Below are 18,975 nucleotides of genomic sequence, written 5' to 3' on the forward strand. Positions count from 1 at the left end.
GTTCTAAGGAGAGAAGAGAAACAGAAAACACATCTCAAGGGGACCCTGTTTTCTAGAAACATTTCTTTATTTAAAATTTAAAACCATATTACTTCATACAGCAAACTGTGCACTTTGATATATCACAGTGTCTTAAAAAGGAAAATAATTGGATTTGTTTGGAAATTTATTTACATCAGCCTAGAATGATTGGCAAGTAACACAGTTACTATGAAACCCAAATTGTTACAAAATGTTTACAAAAAACTATATTCATAGAAATTCTGCATGTCCACAAAGGGCATCCCCTGAATGGCCCAGAGACCAGTGTGTGGGAACCATGTTGAGCGGGAGTGGGGGGCGTCCAGGCACTCTGGTCTGGGTAGTGGGACAGGCCAGGGGTCTCACAGGCCCATGGTGCTGCCTGTGGGCGCAGGCCGGGGGCTGGGAACTGAGGTCCCCATATGGGAGGCCCAGCCAGGAAGTCGGCCCAGGCAGAGGTGGGCTGGGGACTTAAAGCACAGTGGCATGGGGTCCCCTGGAACCACTGATCTCTGTGCAGCCAGGACAGGCCCCTCCTCGGGAGGCTGGCTTCGGACGTGCTTGACCAGGGCCCCAGGGCAGACCCAGAGTCATGCACAGCCCGGCCTGGAGCCTGGCTGCCGACCGCAGGGAAGCCCACCCAGCCCTTCTCCCCTGCATGCTCCAGCGATGCTCAGACCCGTGAAAGGGGTGAAGGACGGGAACTGCCGAGAACAGACGGATCCGGGCGAGACAGGGACAGAGGTCTGCCGCCTACAGGGGGAGGCTCTCTGCCAACTGCCCCGCTGGGGGAGGTGCCACAGGGGAGAGAAGGGCCGACAGATGGCAGGGGCCGTGCCAGGACAGGAAATGCCTTGTTGCTTCTCATCTTTCACCTCTCTGGCTCCGTGGTCACTCCCTGACAGCTGGTCTTGGGTCAAATGGGGCTGGGGAGGTTGTCCGAGGTGTGACAAACTCTCGGCTGGCATTTGACTGAGTCTATGGCTGCTTCCCCGGAGGCCTCAGGGTTTTGATCCATAAAATAGAGACAAACTGTGGGGTGATCTGAGGTCCCCTGTCCTAGCAGGCAGGGGTCATGAGGACAGGACCGATACCTAGGGCATCAGGACATTGTATTGTCATGCCAGCAATGCGCTCATGCCACTCTCTTCAGAACGTGTTTCACGTAGCTGAGAGCTGTGGGGTGAGCAGGTTGTGGTCACCTCTGTGTGGGTGAGGATCAGAGGCAGAGGCCTGTGCTCCCCCCACCGCTACCCTCCTTTCCAGGATACTAGGGGCGGAGCCTGAGCCCTACCTGGCAACTCCGCAGGCAGGTATGAGAGCCTGCCTGGGGCGGCCCCCTTTCCCAGCCCTTCTGCTCTCTACTAACCACCCTGGGACTAGAGTGTGACGTTGGCACAGGGGCCAAGTACTAGCACGACGCTGCTTCCCAGACACGCCCAGCTGTCTTGGCTCAGACAGACTGATGGAGGCAGGGCCTCTCGGCCACTCCGGCCCTCCCCAGGAGGCACCGGCTGTGCCAGGCCACCCGGCAGCCCCATGCAGCTCTGCCCTCTTCTCCAGGGTCTGAGGCTCTGATGTATGCAGGGCCTTCCCCACCCACAAGGGGCTCCCCGCGACCTCCGTCCCAGACTTTGCTGCCGCAGCCCCCGTCTCTCACCTGGTCCCCACCCATGCTGGCTGGGCTATGTACACTCTGTGTGCAGACGTGCGGGGAAGGGTTGTATACACATGGGCTACAGGTCATATATACACTGTGCATATATATATATATATATATATACAGTATATATATATATATTTTTACATTCATATATATATTGTACAGAACATTCACCTTCTACCTAAAATAGTTTTGTGACTTCATGTACGACCTCAGCTCTGAAATTTTAAGTCCAGGGCAAATCCAGGACCGAAAGGAGGGCTTGATTCAAACTGGCATGGGACAGAGGGCAGGGCTCTTCCACTGTGGCGAGTGGCTGAGCCCATTCCAGATGTGTTCAACCGACCCGGGACTTCCAGATGTGTCTAATCCCAAGAGCTGCCCTCAGAGTTGGGCCCGTTCTTTATCTGACCACGGGGCTGGGCCCGCCCCAGATGTTAAGTCCATACAGCTGTTTGGCCAAACCTCTAGGCCCTTCATAGATGGGTGCCCACACAGGACCGTTCCAGATGTGGGCCACAGAGTGCGGCCTGTTTTCAGAGGTTTGTGCATATCGCTGGGGATGGCGCAGGGAAGGGTCAACTTCATGCTGAGTGATGAAGCAGCAGCTGCAGGCCCCCCCTTCAGCACCCCTGGAAAAGTAGGCAGGGAGGGGGCTTCTGATTGTTCTTGGCGAGTGCGTGCCTGGCAGAGAGGGGGCAACTTCCAGCCTGGCTGGCCCTTCCCCCAGCCCGGGCCAGGGTCCCGTCTTCCAGTTCCTGGGGCGCGCGGCAGCGGGGGGAGCCAGGGCGCGTGCTCCCATCGGAGGCAGGGGCTCGGCCGTGGGGAGGGGGCGGCCCTCCCGCCCCTCAGAGACTCAGAGTCCAGCCAAGCGGCCACGGGGGCATTTCCACGCTGGACAGACACTTGCCGAGTGGAGCCGCCTGAACAGAAGTCTCGGGATTGTCCTTCTCTGTCCAGAGCAGGGCAGTCAGCAGCAGGTCCAGGGGGGAGAGATCAGGCGGGCTCGCCGTAAAACGCCCCAGGGCCTGGGTGGGGTGTGGTAGGGTGTCTTCTCACTGTCGCCCCTCAGTTTGGCCAGTTTGAGCCGGTAGAGAGGAGGCGCTGGCATTTTGGGGTGAGGTGGGGGCATTCTCGTGTTCAGGGTGGACATGTGGGATTAGACAGGGACACGCGGCACCTGCTCAGGCAGGGCCCGTCTGGGGCTCCACCCAAACCGGCTTTCCCGCTTCCCATCACCCCTCGGTGCCTGTACGAGTGCACGTCACACGCGTGCACCCGCTGCAGCTCCGCTCCCCACCCGCGAGCAGGGCAACACGTGACCTGCCTCGCCGGGAACACTCCCCTCCACCTCCCACCTCACAGATGCGGTGTCGCCTTCAGGCCCTGGGAGAGACACGGCTCACACTTGGGCAGAAGCAGTCCCCACCGCACTCCGAACACAAACGCAGGCCATAGCTAGAGGCTGAGCATCAGCCGCGCCTACCGACGTGAGGCTCGAGCGGGACGGGAGGTCAGGCGGTGTACCATCCCACCTCTGCCGGCGCGTCTAAAGGCCATTCAGTAACTTTTGGGAGATTCCCACTTGAATTGTGCCTCTGTTTACCATCATTCTTCACTCCTTTCGTGAAACTCTTCCTACCCCACAGCACTTCCTTTCCTTCCTCCCGTCACAGTCCACACATGTGCATAGCCTCAGAAGAGCATGGCGTGCTCACATAGCGTCACGCACACAAGCACACACACGTGTGAGAGGTGAGCATGAACGAGGCATGTGCTATCAAACTGTACTGGACAGAGGAAGATGGTAGTTAATGACTGTGTTTGCTGAGAGCAATGTGGCAAATACCTTCCTTAGAATCCTGTTACCTGGACTTTGCAAAAAAAAAAAAGTTTTCCCTTCAAACAGGACATGCCATCTGCAGCAAAGCCACGAGTCCCTGAAGGGTTTTGCCCCCACTTGGCCAGTCTCCTGGTGCGTACGCCCACGCAACGGCGGGGGATCTCCGTGACAGATGATTTCCCCATGACACCAGTGCCGACAGACCCCGTAGCCTGCCTTCCTGACTGTCTGCCTCTGCTCCCACTGCGAGCCGGAACATACGTGTGCGGCACACACTCACAAGCCACAACTGCACATGGCTCTTGTCTACGTCACGCATGGCCCTGTGTCCCATGACTGTCTGGTCCTGGCCTCCCCCTGCTCTCCACTGTGCGCACATGCCTACACACACGTTTAGACACATGTTCACACACACAGACCCCTTGGTGACATGGCTTCTCCTTTTACGTGTATTTGGCTAGTTGCAGGCTTTCTCCTGTCTTCCATCCTCTGCCATTCAGTGCACAAAGGCGCGCGCGCACACACACACACACACACACGTAAGCACGCACACTCGTGCACACATGCATACTCGCCGGAACCCCGTTACGACATGGCTTCTCCTATTTCTACATACGTGTGGCTCTGCTCTTCACCCAGATTTGCCTCCGTCGTCCCTTGATGTACACACAAGTGCTCATCAGAGCCCAGAGGATTCACCTATCACTGCGTGCCCTGAACTGTCCTGTGTCCAGATCTGGCCTCATCCCGGCCCCAAAGCTCACACATACACAGACAGACACACACCCCGCGTACACCCTGAAGCTCACCACAGCATGGCTTTTCCTGTCATTACGTGTGGGGGCTACACTGTGCGTCTGGCCCTCTTCTCGCGCCTCCAGCGTACACAGCCAGTCAGAGCTGCTGTGACTCTGGGAACCAGCTGGTTTGGTCCTGCAGCTCCTGGCCTGGAGGGGGGACAGTATTTACCACATGAGCCCACTGTGGCCTTCGGCTTTGCTAGAGATTCCCCTTCACCCCAGCCGAGAAGGCCTTGAGATCTAAACGTCCCTCTTCCCTAACAGGCTCCCAACAGCAACGGGACAGAAGTAGGAAGGGGTGGCTGGTGTCCCCCGCTTCCCTGCCCAGAGTCTCCAGCCTCCCTCCCCTGCTCATACAGACCTCTGTCCTCGGCCACAGCAAGCCTGCTGGCCCCACTGTATTCTCTTTAAGGACACTTTGTTCCTAACCCTCATGTCTCATTCTTTTCCAAGAATCTTAATGTCACACACCTCTAGAGCATCCATCACAGCAAGCTGGAACCCCCAGATCATTGGGTCCACCCTCCGCATTGTACCCCACCTGCTGCCACTTCTCTGCTGTCTTCCCCAAGCCCCACAAGGTCGTAGCTGCTCTGGACTAGAGACGAGGGCCAGGGTGGTCTTGTGTCTCTGCGTGGGGTCTTTGGTTAATTCTCCAGGAAGCAGCTTCTCTCTCCCCACCCTTGGGGCCTTTGCCAGCTAAGACATCCTGTCCCTGAAATCTTTCTTTTTTCTGGAGAGCATCTTAAGGTTTGGCCAGTCCAGGAGGCCAGGAGTTCTTTGGGTCCCCTCTGGCTTTCACCCACCCCCAAGGTAGCCTGTGCAGTGGGACACTGACCCCTCTTTTGAGGAGGGGTGAGTTGACTTTCACACTTCAATCTCAGCTACTCTTCTCTTTCCAGGGAGACAGAGGGAGGTGGAGGTCGACCAGCCAGCAATGGGGAGTTGCTGATGAGTAGATGGCGAAGAGCCCAGGTTCCCGAATGCCAGCAGGGTTTAGGAAACAGCTCGCCAACCAGCAAAGTAAGAACCATTGGCTTGAGGGCCTGCGGGATTTCCATGCAACCTGCCCGTTCCTCTGCTGGGCTTCAAATATTGGCTGAGTCTCTGGGCATCGTTTGTGAGAGATTTAGGGGGTCCTCTCTCTTCTGGCCAGAAAGTGGAGAAGAATTTTCTGGGACTGCTCCCCCACTTATATTCCTGGAGACCTCCTAGAGGATGGGAGCCACTGGGACATTGTCCATAAGAATCCAAAATGGTGGCCTCTATTTGTGCATTCTCTTCTCTCTCATACCCCAAACTCCTCTCTTCCCCTGTCTTCAGCTTTGCCAAGATAGGGACTACCATGGGCGGTGCCAAGTCCAGAAGACCATGACTGTGTGAACAGCTGCTGAGAGATGACGCTTTCCTTCTGCCCAGGCATCTGGGTGGCCACCCTCATCGTTGGCTCCTGGTGGCAACCACGCTACAACTTCCTTAAGGCGCCAAAGGCTTGCGTCTCTGGCCTTATGGCCAACCCCTAGGAGGCCTGGGCTCTTGGGGAAGGAATGTCAATATAAGAGCTGTTTCCCATTTTCTGTGGCCTCTGCAGGGCCATGGCAGAAACTTCTGAGTCCAGAGGAGAGGTGAGAGGGGCAGGTGAGTTTGGCCTGAGAGAGGCATGTGCTTCCTTTGGCCTTGGCTATCTCGGCTGGCAGCTTTAGAAACCCATAGAAGAAACAAGAGGAGAATGAAGCCCAAGCAACTGGCCTGAGGGCCTGCTGGTGTCCTGGTAGGTAAGGGCAGAGGGCTCTGGCCCAACAGGCAGGCAGCAGCTCTGGTCCCCAAGCCCGGCGTGGGGGCAGGGGACGTTCCTTCCCGTCTCCTTTGCTTTCCTCTGCCCAGCCCCCTGGCCTGCGGTCCCCACCCCAACTGTGCCTAGGGGAACACAGGGGCTAACGATGTGCTGCAGGCCATGCTGTCCTTGCCCGGAAGCCGGCGGTCATTGAATGTGTGCATGTTGATGACGGCGTCAGTCTTGACCATCATGGGAGGCTGCGGCTTGTGCTTGACACGACGCTGGCAGGTGAGGGAGAAGCGGATCTCGTCGGCCACGGTGCTGCAGAAGGAACGCTGCAGGGGGGACGGGAGGGGAAGAGAAGGACGCGTGGGTGAGGCCTGGTCCTGGCCAACTCCTCCCCTTCCTCCCAGAGGCTGCGCCAAGACTACCCGTCTTCCTCACACCTTCACCCCACTCATCGCCCCTCTCCCCGCTACAAGAAGTTTGGGAAGCTGTCTCCGAAGCCCCACATTCTTGTTTGGAGACTAACGTAGGTAGTGCAGGGGTTGTCATCTTATGCCCATTTTACAGATTAACTAACTGAGGCTCTAACTGGCATGTACATAAAGTTTTGGAGCTCTGGTTTACCTGTCTGATTTTTCTCCACTAGACTCTGAGGGCAGGAACCAGCCAGTTTCATCGCCATGAGCCCAGCTCCCAGCACTAGGCCTGGCCCAGTCAGGGCTCAAGAAACACTGGCCGAATGTATGGCTATCCCTTGTCCTGGAAGGGCTCCCAACTAAGGGGAGGAATGACTGTCCTCCCACTCAGGAAAGTCCAGCACATGCTTCTCAAGGTGGGTACTGGGAGGCAGGTCCCTGTAGGGCTGTTGGGTGGCAGTGGTTTCCTTCTGGCCTGGGTCCCTGCAGGTCGCCAAGAGGGACAGCAAGAGTGTTGTGCTGCCCACAGGTGTCTGATGGTGGTGGCTTTTATGAGACCAACTGCCAGAGGTTGTCCTGTGGCTTATATGGAAGGCAGTGGGGGCTACTGATGCCTCAACTTACCCAGTGAGGCCGGGACATTGGCACCAGGACCACTGGTACGCAGGCCGTGGGGTGCAGAGGGATAGGAATCTGGCTTTGAGTTCTGGCTCTGCCTCTTCCCAGCTGTCACCTCTCCAGGCCTCCCCATCCCCACCTACTAAATACAGAATATCATCCCTTCTCACCCCCTTTCTTCTAGGGCCCACAAACACCTAGTGCGACCCCACTATGTGCCGGGCTCTGTGCCAGGCCTTGGGCATGTAGCAGTATGGAAGGCGGATAAGCTCCCAGCCCCCAGGGAGCCTGTGGGCTAATGATGGGACGGAAAGACATGACAAACATGTGAACAGAAAGAATTCCAGATAGTGACAGCTACTATTAAGAGAATAAGGCAGTGACATGGGACAAAGAGGGGCTGGAAATGGGGACAGGTAAGGAAGCCTCCTCGAGAAGGTGACATTTGGGCTGAAACCTGAATGGCCACAAGTTGCCAAGAACACAGCCCTCTGGGGGAGGGGACCTGCCAAGTGGCAGGTGCAAAGGCCCCGGGCAGAATGTGCTCGGTGTTGAGGGCTCAGAAGGAGCCTGGTGCATGGGGGCCCGATCCCATGGGCTCCTTGGTGGCATTCGGAGCTCGTTCCGACTGTGATGGGAATTCCTAGAGACTGGCTGCTGTTCTCTGCCATGATCTTTTATAACCATTCTCTATTGTTGAATCGTTCAAAGCTTCCCCCTTCCCTTATTTTTTCACGCTATAATTAACACTTGCAACAAACTTCCATGTAAATAAAGCCGCACATAACCTTCACTACTTCCACAGGGAGCGTTTTTAAAAGTAGAACATGACTGGTCGAAATGTATGGGTACTTTGAAAGACTGACCCTGCTGTGAGGCTGCCTTCCAGAAAGCACTGTTTAGGTCCCTTCAGCAATACTGGGAAGTGTCCCTTCCTGAGACCCTAGCTGACTCCAACACCGAGTATAACATCATCTTCCCCCTCCTCTTTGTTGACTTAGGCTTGCCGGTTACAGAGGAAGCCATTTTGTTTTGGTGGATTTGTAGGCTGCTTGTTTATGTTCTCTCTACACAGGGCTGAACCGCAATCTCCTTGCACGCCGGACCTGGCCCTCTTTGAACTTCTCCATGAGAGATACGTCCCCCTCCAGCCCAGCAGCCCTCAACACAGGTGTACATTTAAATCACCCCGTAGGCTTTCTTAAAATGGCAATGCCAGGCTCCACCACAGACCAATTAAAACACAGAGTCTCCGGGAATGAAGCCAGGGCATTAGCACTTAAAAACTTTCTCCCCGTGATTCTAATTTGCTACTGGGACCAGAACCACTGCCCAACCATGCTTGAATTAATCAGACGGCTGGAGCCTGGTTCTACCATCTGTACGCTTGGGCTGACCGGCAGGTCTTCGCTCCTCTTTTTTTAAACTTTTGATTATGGAAATTTACAAATATATGCAAAAGTAGAGAGAACAGTATAATGAACCCCTGTGCAACCATCACCCACCTTCAACAATTACCCTCGAGGGTTTTACGCAGGGAAATAATACGGTTTGAATTCAGTTTTGAACAGGGCACTGGCTGCTGTGTGCACTGCGGACGGCAGTGGGGAAGTGTGGGGGCTGCGGGCCAGTTTGGGGGCTGCGGCATAATCCAAGCGGGAGGTGATGGGGGCCTGGCCTGGGGTGGGCGACAGTGACGGGAAAACATGCCCATCAGGACAGAGGTGGAGCCGGCGGCACTGGCGGGTGGACTGGACGCAGGGTGGGCTGTTAAGAGGGTGAGATGAGACACCACGGTGCGCCTGGCACGTAGGACGGCGAAACCAGCACAACCCCTCCCTCTCCCTCCTTCCCCGTCCCCTGCAGGCCCCAGCGCGGGGGCTCACCTGCTCTCTCTCTGCTGTTTTGCGGAGCTTGTACACAAACTCGCCCACGGCCACCAGCACAGACAGGACCAGCCCAGCGGCCAGGACGATGAAGATGCCCCCGATCTTCTGGATGCCCAGGGCGCTGGCCTCTTTGTTCTCCTCCTCGGGACACCCGCTGCCCCGCCACCACTTCTCCTTCATGATGTGCAGCTTGTCCTCCTCCTGCAGCTGAAGGATGGCAATGGTGATCTTGTCCCGGTAGGGGGAGCCTGGGTGGGGAGAGGGGAACCCTGGCTGTCAGTGCTGTCTGGCCCATCGTGCATTTGTCCCGCCAACACCTTGGTCAGTGCCAGCCACCATCACTAGCCTCTCAGTTAGCTCTTAAAAAGGGGGACCCTATCACTGTTAGGCCCCCTGCTTAGATCTGTATAAGGTATCTGATGAGGGTGGAGGTGTCCTGATTTGGGGAGGGGAGGTCTTGCCCATTGGGTATCGTCCCTACCGTACCTGCGCTGCGTCAGCAGGGGTGGTGAGAGGTGGGTTTGCATGGCTGCTGGGGACCGACCCCCACCTGTGTTGGCCCCGTCCTCATTGCTTAGGCCAGAGCCGCCCTCGTGAGGCACGTGGCTCCATCCCCTGCTTCTGGGCTCAGGAGTCGCCACCTCTCGGGCTCAATGGAATGAGCTGGGAGAGGGAGCACGAGAGGACAGGGGGACATGCCCATGCGCCATCCACACCCCCGCCCCTGCCCACCTCCAGCGCCCGCTCACCCATGGGTGTGCCGATGCCGTAGCCCTTGGAGTCAATGAGGCCGCCGATCTGCGTGAGGTTGCAGTTCCTCTGGGTGACGTACTCGATGGTCGTGGACTCCATGAGCAGCGCGTAGTCGGCCGTCAGGGTCCTCTGGATGCCCTCCTCGTTGTTCTTCACCAGCGCCGAGGGCTTGCTGCTCATGAAGGCCCACATCTTCTCGAAGGTGGAGATCTTGGATTTCTGGGCCGGCAGGGAAGGGGTGAGGCACACACGGTTACTGGGCACACCAGGGACCAAGCACCGCACACCCCGCCCGCCAGCGCTCGGGTCACTGAACTCCGTCTACTGTCTTCAGAGTAAGGGAGTGCCACCCACTGCTCAGATGTGGAGACTGAGGCCTGCCTGGGAGCAGAGGTCCCAGGACACACAGCTGGTGAGTGAGAAAGGTGACGCAGACTCAGGCCCACCCCCTGGAGACCCTGGGTTCCTTGCCATGTCACAAGTGGTCTTCAGACTGAATTTTTAAAAATTAATTTTCTTTCTCTAATATTTGTTTAACAATTAGCATGTGCAGGCCTTGTTCTAAGTACTCTACCTGCATTAACTCACTGATTCTTCACAGCGATGGCACGAGGCAGGTATTAATACTACCGAGAGCCCTATTTTTCAGATGGGGAAATTGAGGCATGGCCAAGTTCTTGCCTAAGGCTACCCAGATACTAAGTGGCAGAGCCAGGCTTTTCAAACCCAGGCCACCAGGCTCCGGAGTCCATGCCCCTAACCACCCAGCTGCACTGCCTCGCAGGAACCTGTGCGGGCGGGGAGGGAGACATGGGTGCTGACGAAGGCAAAGCTGGGTGGGTCCTGGGCCCCCACCTCCATTCAACCAAAGCAGGTCTCTTTCCTGTGCTGTGTTTCAGGGGAAGACTTTGTCTGCAGCATGTGTTCCTGTCTGTTCCACTTCATCAGTGAGAGACAAGCAGGGTGTGAATTGCAGGGAAAAGTGAGGACGCTCAGAGCGGGTGGTCTGCAAGTCCCTCTGGCTGCTCCAGGCCCAGGGCTGTAGGGCTGGGACACCATTGTGTGAGCAGAGCCAGCGTCCCCAAGACCAAGTCTGGCGGGTGGGCTGCTGTGCCTGCCCTGGGGAGACTCAGAGAGGTCACTGGGGTCAGAAGAGAGGGGGGCCAGGGCTGAGTGTCCTTTGCTGCCTGGGGAGACTAGACGGACCAGGCGGCAGGGCATTCGGGCGATTTCTTGGGAACGTAGTGCCTGCCAGCTGCCTGCTCCCAGCAGGGATCAGCCCTGCCCCGGTGGGCCCAGGGGAGCAGGTGGCTGTGCAGGCCCCACTGTACCCGGCTGCTTCCAAGTCTGGCTGTGCCTGTCTGTGATGTCAGCCTGTCTGACTGGCACCCGGCCCAGCTCCAGTGTGCACGATGGCATGGGTGCACTCGCTTGAGCAGGCTGGCGCAGGGCTGGGGGATGGGCGGGAGGTGGGGAAGAAGCTGTGCCTGCCAGGAGGAGGGCGTGGAGCCTGGGAGGAAAGCGTACGTTCTATTCTCCTGGTGCTTCCTGCTCTGGCAAGGGTGGCCTCCCAAAAGACTGGCTCCTGGAGTCCCAAGCACCCCCTGGGGAGGAGGCAACGAGGACAGGAGGGAGCCCCAGAGAGGCAGGCAGGACCCCTTGGAATTCCACTGGAGCATGGAATCAGTGCCAGTGATGCCTCCCGCTCGCACAGGGCCTGGGAACATCTTAGACAGGTGTCCTCTCCCCACCCACAAATTTACCTGCCCCAAAGCCAAAGGCAAGAAGGACTCAGATGCCTGCAGCTCTCGCTGGGCTGCTCCCGGCCCCTGGGGGTCCTCAGCCTGCCCTACTTTAGGCTACTCCCGCTCCTCAGCTACTCCCAGCTCAGCATGACTCTCTCCCCTCTGCGACTCCGGCCTCCAGGCCTTTGTGCCCTCTGCTGTCCCAGCTCCCCGGCTCTTCTTGCCCCTCAGCTCTTCCTGAGGCCCCGGGCTCCCCCCATTCCATACTCTCACCCTTAAAAATACTCCTGATGTCCAGCTCTTTTGACCACTCTCTTTATCCCCATTGTTTCTTATTCTCTAGATAATTTCTGGTACGCAGATTCTCCCACTTCCGACTCCTTTTGCGCCGTCTGTTCCTTCCTCACTCTGCCACGCGCCCACTGACTCTCCCGTAGTGGAAAGTCCCTAAATGGCTCCCAAGGGTCCCCGTCTCCTGGTGTTCGTACCTTTGTGTAACCCCCTCCCCTGGAGTATGCACTGGACCTAGTGACTTGCTTTTAACTCTCCCAAGTGATGGCATGTCACATCCAAGATCAGGCTAAGAGAGACTGTGACTTGTTCTCTCTCTGGCTCTTCTTGCTCTGATGGAAGCCCACTGCCACACAGAGAGTTGTCCTATGAAAGGTTCACAGGGCAAGGGGCAGAGGGCAGCCTCTGGCCAGCAGTCAGCGAAGAACGAAACCCCAAGTCCAACAACCCGGGAGGAACTGGGTCCTGCCAACAACCGTGTGAGTGAGCTTGGAGGCCACACCCGGACATGACGGCGGCATCGGCCCCCACCTTGACTGCAGCCGTGTGGGAGACCCTCACCCAGAGGACTCGGCTGAGCCACCCTGGGTGCCCGACCCACAGACTGCCAGGTCACAACTGTACCTGCTTTAAGAAACACAGTTTCTTAACACAGGGAATCTGTTACGCAGCAATAGAGAACTGAACGCCTTCTCGCCCACATACTCACCTAGGCTACTTCTGTTCCCAATACACAACTGAATCCCAGCTATTCCTATAATCAGATTAGCCAAGTCCAACCATCCTGCTTTGCCAGATACACACCCTCCCCAGACACTCTATCATCCTGGTCACTGGAAGCTAAATGCTGTTCTCCCTCCGGTGACCCCAGCTCCTTTCCATCCCTGTCTCTTCTGCTTTCTAAATTCTCTCTCTTCTACTAGAGGTGGGAACCAAGGGTGGATGAAGCAATCAGGGCTCCCCTTACACCTCCTAATCCTCCACCCATCCATCCATCCATCAATCCATCGTCTATATATCCACCCATCCATCCATCCATCCATCCACTCATTCGTCTGAGCATGCTCTCACCATGTACCATCTACATGCTAGTTAGTTCAACTAACTATCCCAACTACCCACTTAGTTACCCATTTATCCACCCATTCATCCGTCTACCCAACCATCCTTCCCTCTCTCCTCCTCACCCTTCCTACCCACCCACTCTCCCATGCAACCAGTCATCCATCCAATAAATCTCGAGTCCTGGCAAATGTAACCTGACAGTGAACCGTTCCGAGCCTCCCCCACCTCCTGCTTTCTAAGAATGGGATGAGAACTTCTCCTCTTTCTCCAAACTCCTCCTTGCATCCTCCCCCACCCCAACACCTCATTCCTCCTATATCCAGGCCTGCCTGACACCAAAACGTATGCTCTTTCCAGTGACACACCAGAGATGGAGACAGAGATTTCAGTTGGGGGCTGGAGGGAGTGTGGAGACAGATGGGCTTTGCAGAAGGACAGATGACAGCCACTCGTGGGTAAAGGAACTGAGTGAGGAAGATGGGAAAAGACACGAGAGAGCGTGGCCAGTTAAGATGGGAGGTGACAAGGCATGAAGCTGGCTGTGATGCTGATTTCAGGAAGCTCCACCTTCCTGGCTCCAGTGCCAACAAATTTACTGCCTCCATCACTCTTAGGCAGATGGGTCTGAAATCTGCTTCCCTAGAATGGCCACCCACTGTTCTTGTCTTATTTCTTGGGGCCCCCATTCTCAACCACGCCTGTTCATGGCCTCTGTGCCCCCTTAAGTTCTGTCCTGTCCTTGAATGATTCTGGGACACAACCCTGCAATGTTTCCTCTGGCACGTCCGAGGCAGACAGAGATAAGGCCAGAGCCACCCTGGAATCTCAGCCCCTCTCCTGTCCCTGGTCACCGCAGGCCTGAGTTCCTGTCACTGGTCGGAGCTGTAGTCACCACCCCAGGGAACAGAGTCCCAAATACCTACAGCTCCTGTGTCATGCTGCCGGCCCCAGCCCCTTTGGGAACCTTAGTAAGGATCGCTTCAGGGCCAGTCACCCAAATCAATTAATGGAATCGTCTGCAGCAGCCAATACAGGGGCGAAGTGCCAGGATGGAGATGCCTTTTTTATCAGGAAAACTGGCAAGAAAGTAAGTTTCAGGCTCACGACTTTCAATTCCAGCCTCCTCAAAGAAGTAAATTGATTTTCCCCAAGTGAAGATACTTAATCTTGAGAGTTTAACATTTCTGTACGAGAGAATGTATATAGGTCTGTATATGCATACATAAATACATATTTCAGTCCCAAAGGCAGCTGAATCCCGGGGAACGTGTGCAGAGGGGCTGTGGCAACGAGGCTCCATGCAAGGCCCTGGGTATTTTCCATATTGGAAAGGAGACCTTTTCTAAATTAATTGGCTTTCTTATCCTTGGTGTCTTTGGCCTTATCGGATCTGTGGACTTGAGCAGTGAATCATTTCTCTTGGGTTGTTTCCGTGGGGACCGGGAGTCCTCTTGGAGTCCTCTGCCTCTGCCTGCTGTTGCAGCCTCCCTGTCCCCCGTGGGACAGACTTGCTGGGCCTCCCCCAGCAGCAGCCCCTGCTGTCCGCCATGTGCCCCGAGGCTGCAGGCTGGCCCCTGCCGGGCAGGATCTGAGGTGAGGCCTTGGGCTGGGGGTAGAGGGAGCTGCACTGCTCAGACTCGGGCGTCATGCCAGCCTGGGCTCCAATGCCAGCTCCTTCTGTGACCACAGACAAGTGACGTCACGTCTCTGAGCCTCACTTTCCACATCTGTAAAATGGGGGTTATCAGAGTGCCTACGATGTAGGGTTATTGTGAACATTCAGTGAGAAGAAGGCGTGTGAAGTGCTCAACGCAGATCCCGGCCCCTAAGTCTGCATACGTGGCTGGTGTCATCGTTTCTCTTTAAGGCTCAGTTTTCTCATCCGGAAATTGGGGATAAAAATCTCTGTAGTGTCAGGGAATTTAAATGACATCATACTCAGAGGTAGAAAACTCCAACGCTGATGGGCCAGGCAGAAATAACTAAAGATGGCTGGGCAGGACTATACTAACTGGAGACAAAGGTTGCCTCTCAGCTCCTGACAATTGCTGCTAATTGTTGTTTTAAAAATACACATATATAAATAAGCAATGTGTGGCCCTCAAAATCATATCTATGGGCTGCACAGGCCTATTGCCAGTTTACAACAATCAGCAATAAGAATGGTTAACGTTTATCACATGCCTACTCTGTGCCAGGCACTGCTCTAAGCTGTACACATGAATTGTGCCATTTAATCATCTCCATAACTCTACGAGGTGGCTGCTATTATTATACCCATTTCATAGATGAGACAGCTGAGGCACAGAGGAGCCTTCAGTAGCTTAGTGGCTTTCAACAACTTCCTCATCATTACTGGCCCTCGCCTGCCCCTGTCCCTGCTCCACTGCCTGGTCTCTCTGGGTCTCTCCCACTCTGAGGACCTCAGGGCAGAGGCAGCCAGCCACCTGGTGAGAGGAGCCACCAGTGTCCTTCACGAAGCTCAGCAGGCCCCATCCGGAGGGCCCTGGAAGAAGGGAGCATCTCTAGGTGCCCACTGGCTGGTCTTTCCAATGTGCTCTGGTTAAGTCATCTGCCCAAGAGGGGATAAGGGTCCAGCCAGCTTCCCTGTCTTCTGGGTCAGCCAACAGGAGGGGTGTGCAGAGGAGACAGCCTTTGCCCTCAGTGCTCTGACGTGCCTGGCCCTGGGCCAACCACTGCACGTCCAGGGGCTCACGGAATCCTCTCACCAATTGCTGCTTGCTGGGAATCAGTATCCACCTCATCCACGTGAGCAAATTGAGACTCAGAAGTGCAGTGACTTGCCCAAGGTCACCAGCAGCAGAGACATCACCCAAGACTCAAATCCTGGTCTGACTTTAAAACTGATGTAACTCGACGGTGCCAGGCTGTGCCGCACTGCATTCTGCCTGCTCACTGCACCCTGGTCCTCCCCCCTGCTCCTGCTTGCAGGCAGGAATGAGGCTGTATGTGAGAGGCCAGCAGACGGGTCAGGAGAAACTGGAAGCTGAGTTTGGGGAGCGCCATTCTGAGCCCTCCAGCTCAGGGATGAGTCTGCTGTGCAGCTTGGAGGCAGGGGGTGGGCTGGATGGTCTCTCCAAGCACCTTCCAGACGAGATGCTAGGATGGAGTTGTGCAAGGGGGAGGGCTTGAGAATGCCCAGGGACCCTGGAGCCTGGAATTCTCAGCCCCCAGCTCCCACTCCTTTCCTAAGCCACTATCCCTCCTGCCTGTGCTGTGTCCCCTCCCCCAAACACGGAATACGGCTAAGTGCTTGGAGAAGCTGTCTTCCAACAACTTCTCCTTTCAAAGCTGCGCAGCCCTCCCCGTAAAGAACACGCTTTCCCAACGTTCTCCTTTACATTTTGCCTACATATTTTTACAGCCAAACAGTGCTTTCAAAGGCCTCCTTTTTCATCTCCTAATTAATTTTTATCTTCCAAGACGGAGGGAGGACAACACAGGAGACGCTGTTTGTGATGTCTGCTGCTCCCTGACAACTCTTCAAATGAAATTTCCTTTGGAATGATGGGGCCGCCTCCAGCCACGCATCTCCCAGGCTGCAGGGCGGGGGCCATGGATTTAGAGCCCCTGGAGAGCCTGACGTCCTGCTTCCTGCTGTTTCTGTGTTTGGACAGAAGCTGGTTCGCTCCCTCGCCTTTGGCTCTTGGCCAGGGGCTTTTAAAGACCGTGTGCAGCCTAACCAGGAACATGCGAACCACAGAAGTGCAGTTCATTCCTCCCGTACTCTGAGACCTTCAAGGGATGACACCTGCTCGGTTCCCGTCCTCAACACTGTCTCCTGCATTTGTGCCACTTGGCTCCTGCCATCTTTAAGTCCATCCTTTCACTCAACAACACTGTCCACTCAACATGTATTATCTGAGTGACTATGATGTGCAGGAATGAGCTGGGATGGGCATATGGTCAACTGACTGTGGCTTCCCTCTTCCCCAGTGGGTTCCTGAGGACTGTGGCTGGGTCCTTAGGGATGCAGTATGGACATAGTAACCTAGAGCACAGGCACTAGAGTGAGACTTCTTGGGTTCAAATCCCAGCTCTGCATTCCACTAGCTGTGTGACGTTAGGTAAGTCAGTTCGCCTCTCTGAGCCTTACTTTCATTATGCATAAAATGGAGATGCCAATAATCATCTACTTTCCTGAGATGTAATGAGGATAATATGAGTGAATATAGGTAAAGTGCTTGGAACCACACCTGGCATATGGTAGACGCCCAATAAGTGTCACTGTTATTATTGACTTTGCTAATGTCCCCTGGACATCTGATGGCTACTCCTGGAGCTGCCTTCTGCTCAACCCTAGTGTCAGCCTTGCCGTGGGCAGGGGAGAGGACCACCCCTCCAGGAGAAGGCCCTAGAGTGGATGTGGCAGAGGGCACTGTGTGTGCAGACAGAATGACTGACCTTGTTCCTGGCTCCACTCCTGACCTGCTGTCTGACTGTGAGCAAACCGCCCAGCCCCTGTGGGCCTCCGTTTCTCCAGGTTAAACTCAGGTCTCCTCCCAGCTCTAACTTTCAAATGTTCTGTGGTAATAAGGAGGCTGCCACCTGGGTCAGGGGTGCAGGTATGACTAGAAAATCCAGCTACAGAGGGCAGGGGTGGAGAGGCAGGGGAGGAAGTCAGTCTGTCCAGGGACACTTGGGGTGGCTGCCTTGCTTCCAGCTCATTGTTTGGCTGGGGCTAGTGGGTCCACACCTGGGCTCCTCTCTGCCTCCACAGCAGCCCCACTGCCGCTGCCCATGAAAAACAGCCTGGGCAAGACGAGCGTCATTTGAACGAAGGCAGGAGACAATGTGGCCAGACATAAAGAGCAATGGATTGACCATCAGGAGAGCGGCAGAGTGGGGTTGGTTCTGCAGGGGGCTGTGGAGTTGCTCTCTCTGGCCTGCAGGCCCTTGTGAGCCTGGGCCCGTGAGCCCCAGCATCCCAGCTGGGTGGCGGCATCTGTGTCCCTTCTCTGCCCTCCTTGCTGTGCCGTTTTCAGGGAAGGTGGGTGAGGGCAGAGGAGGCTGCGGGAGGTGCTGCTTGATGCTGAGGACGGCGGCTCGGTGGGGAGCTGGGACTAGGCTCGTGGAAGCCAATCTGAGCATCTTAGCATGGAGGGAGGCAAGGGCATCCAATCAGCGGCAATGAGCCTGCACCGGGCTTATTTATGCTGTTTCCCTTTGATCGGGAGCCCTGCTTAGAGACGGGCTCATGGGTTATGCATGAGAGATGCTCTGGCACAAAGGGCTGGGCTGCAGCCTGGGGATAGGCACAAGCAGGCAGGCATGCACACACACACACACACACACACAGACACACGTGGGCCACTGCACACTCACACAGAGGCTAGTATACACACACATGCAGACACACATGTATGCATGGACCAACACACACAGAAGCTAGTGTACATATATACATGCAGATACACATGCATGCATGGGCCATCACACACACACAGAGGCTAGTATATATACACATGCTGACATACATGTATGCATGGGCTATTACACACATACAAACACACATGGGCCATTACATTCACACACATACACATACACACACACACACACAGGCCCATCCTCCCCACTTATCTAGGCACATCCCAGGGGACATTGAAGCAGACAGAAGTGCATATATTGCCTGCACACATGTACATGTAGATTCTCTGGCACACACTTGCATACATTCATAAGGCACATATCTGCATGCCCAGATCACAGAGCTGCATCACATGTATGCTCAAACACTCATGTCCAAGCACAAGTACACATACACCCCCACACAGACTCTTGTGCATGGGCACACGTGTGCACGTGTGTATACAAATGCACATTTCCACATATTATGTACTGCTACATGCACACATGCACCCATGTATGTATACACATCCTCCCATGCTTGCTCACACTATGAACACAAACAGAGTTCCATCGTGCTCCTAATGTGCTTTTGACAATACTCTTATCTCCCCTCACTCTACACAAGGAGTGGCCTCTTAGGCAGGTTGTGCTCGCAGCTTCCCATGGCAGCAGCAACGTCCAGGAGGGAAGCTACTTTCCTCTCTCCTTTCTCTTCACT

General features: G+C 55.5%; 1 protein-coding gene across 1 annotated transcript in view; it reads right to left on the reverse strand.

Moving 5' to 3' along the window:
- Positions 1–6,244: 6,244 nt before the first annotated feature.
- Positions 6,245–18,975, reverse strand: part of GRIK3 (glutamate ionotropic receptor kainate type subunit 3) — a 216,970-nt gene continuing 204,239 nt past the window's right edge. Inside the window, exons 14-16 of the mRNA XM_069477688.1 lie at positions 9,783–10,005; positions 9,031–9,281; positions 6,245–6,439 (exon numbers count right to left, since the gene is read on the reverse strand). Of these exons, the coding sequence (XP_069333789.1) occupies positions 6,245–6,439; positions 9,031–9,281; positions 9,783–10,005 (669 nt within the window). The remainder of the gene's footprint in view (positions 6,440–9,030; positions 9,282–9,782; positions 10,006–18,975) is intronic.

This window comes from Eulemur rufifrons, chromosome 8, assembly GCF_041146395.1.
Source record: "Eulemur rufifrons isolate Redbay chromosome 8, OSU_ERuf_1, whole genome shotgun sequence".
Taxonomy (NCBI): domain Eukaryota; kingdom Metazoa; phylum Chordata; class Mammalia; order Primates; family Lemuridae; genus Eulemur; species Eulemur rufifrons.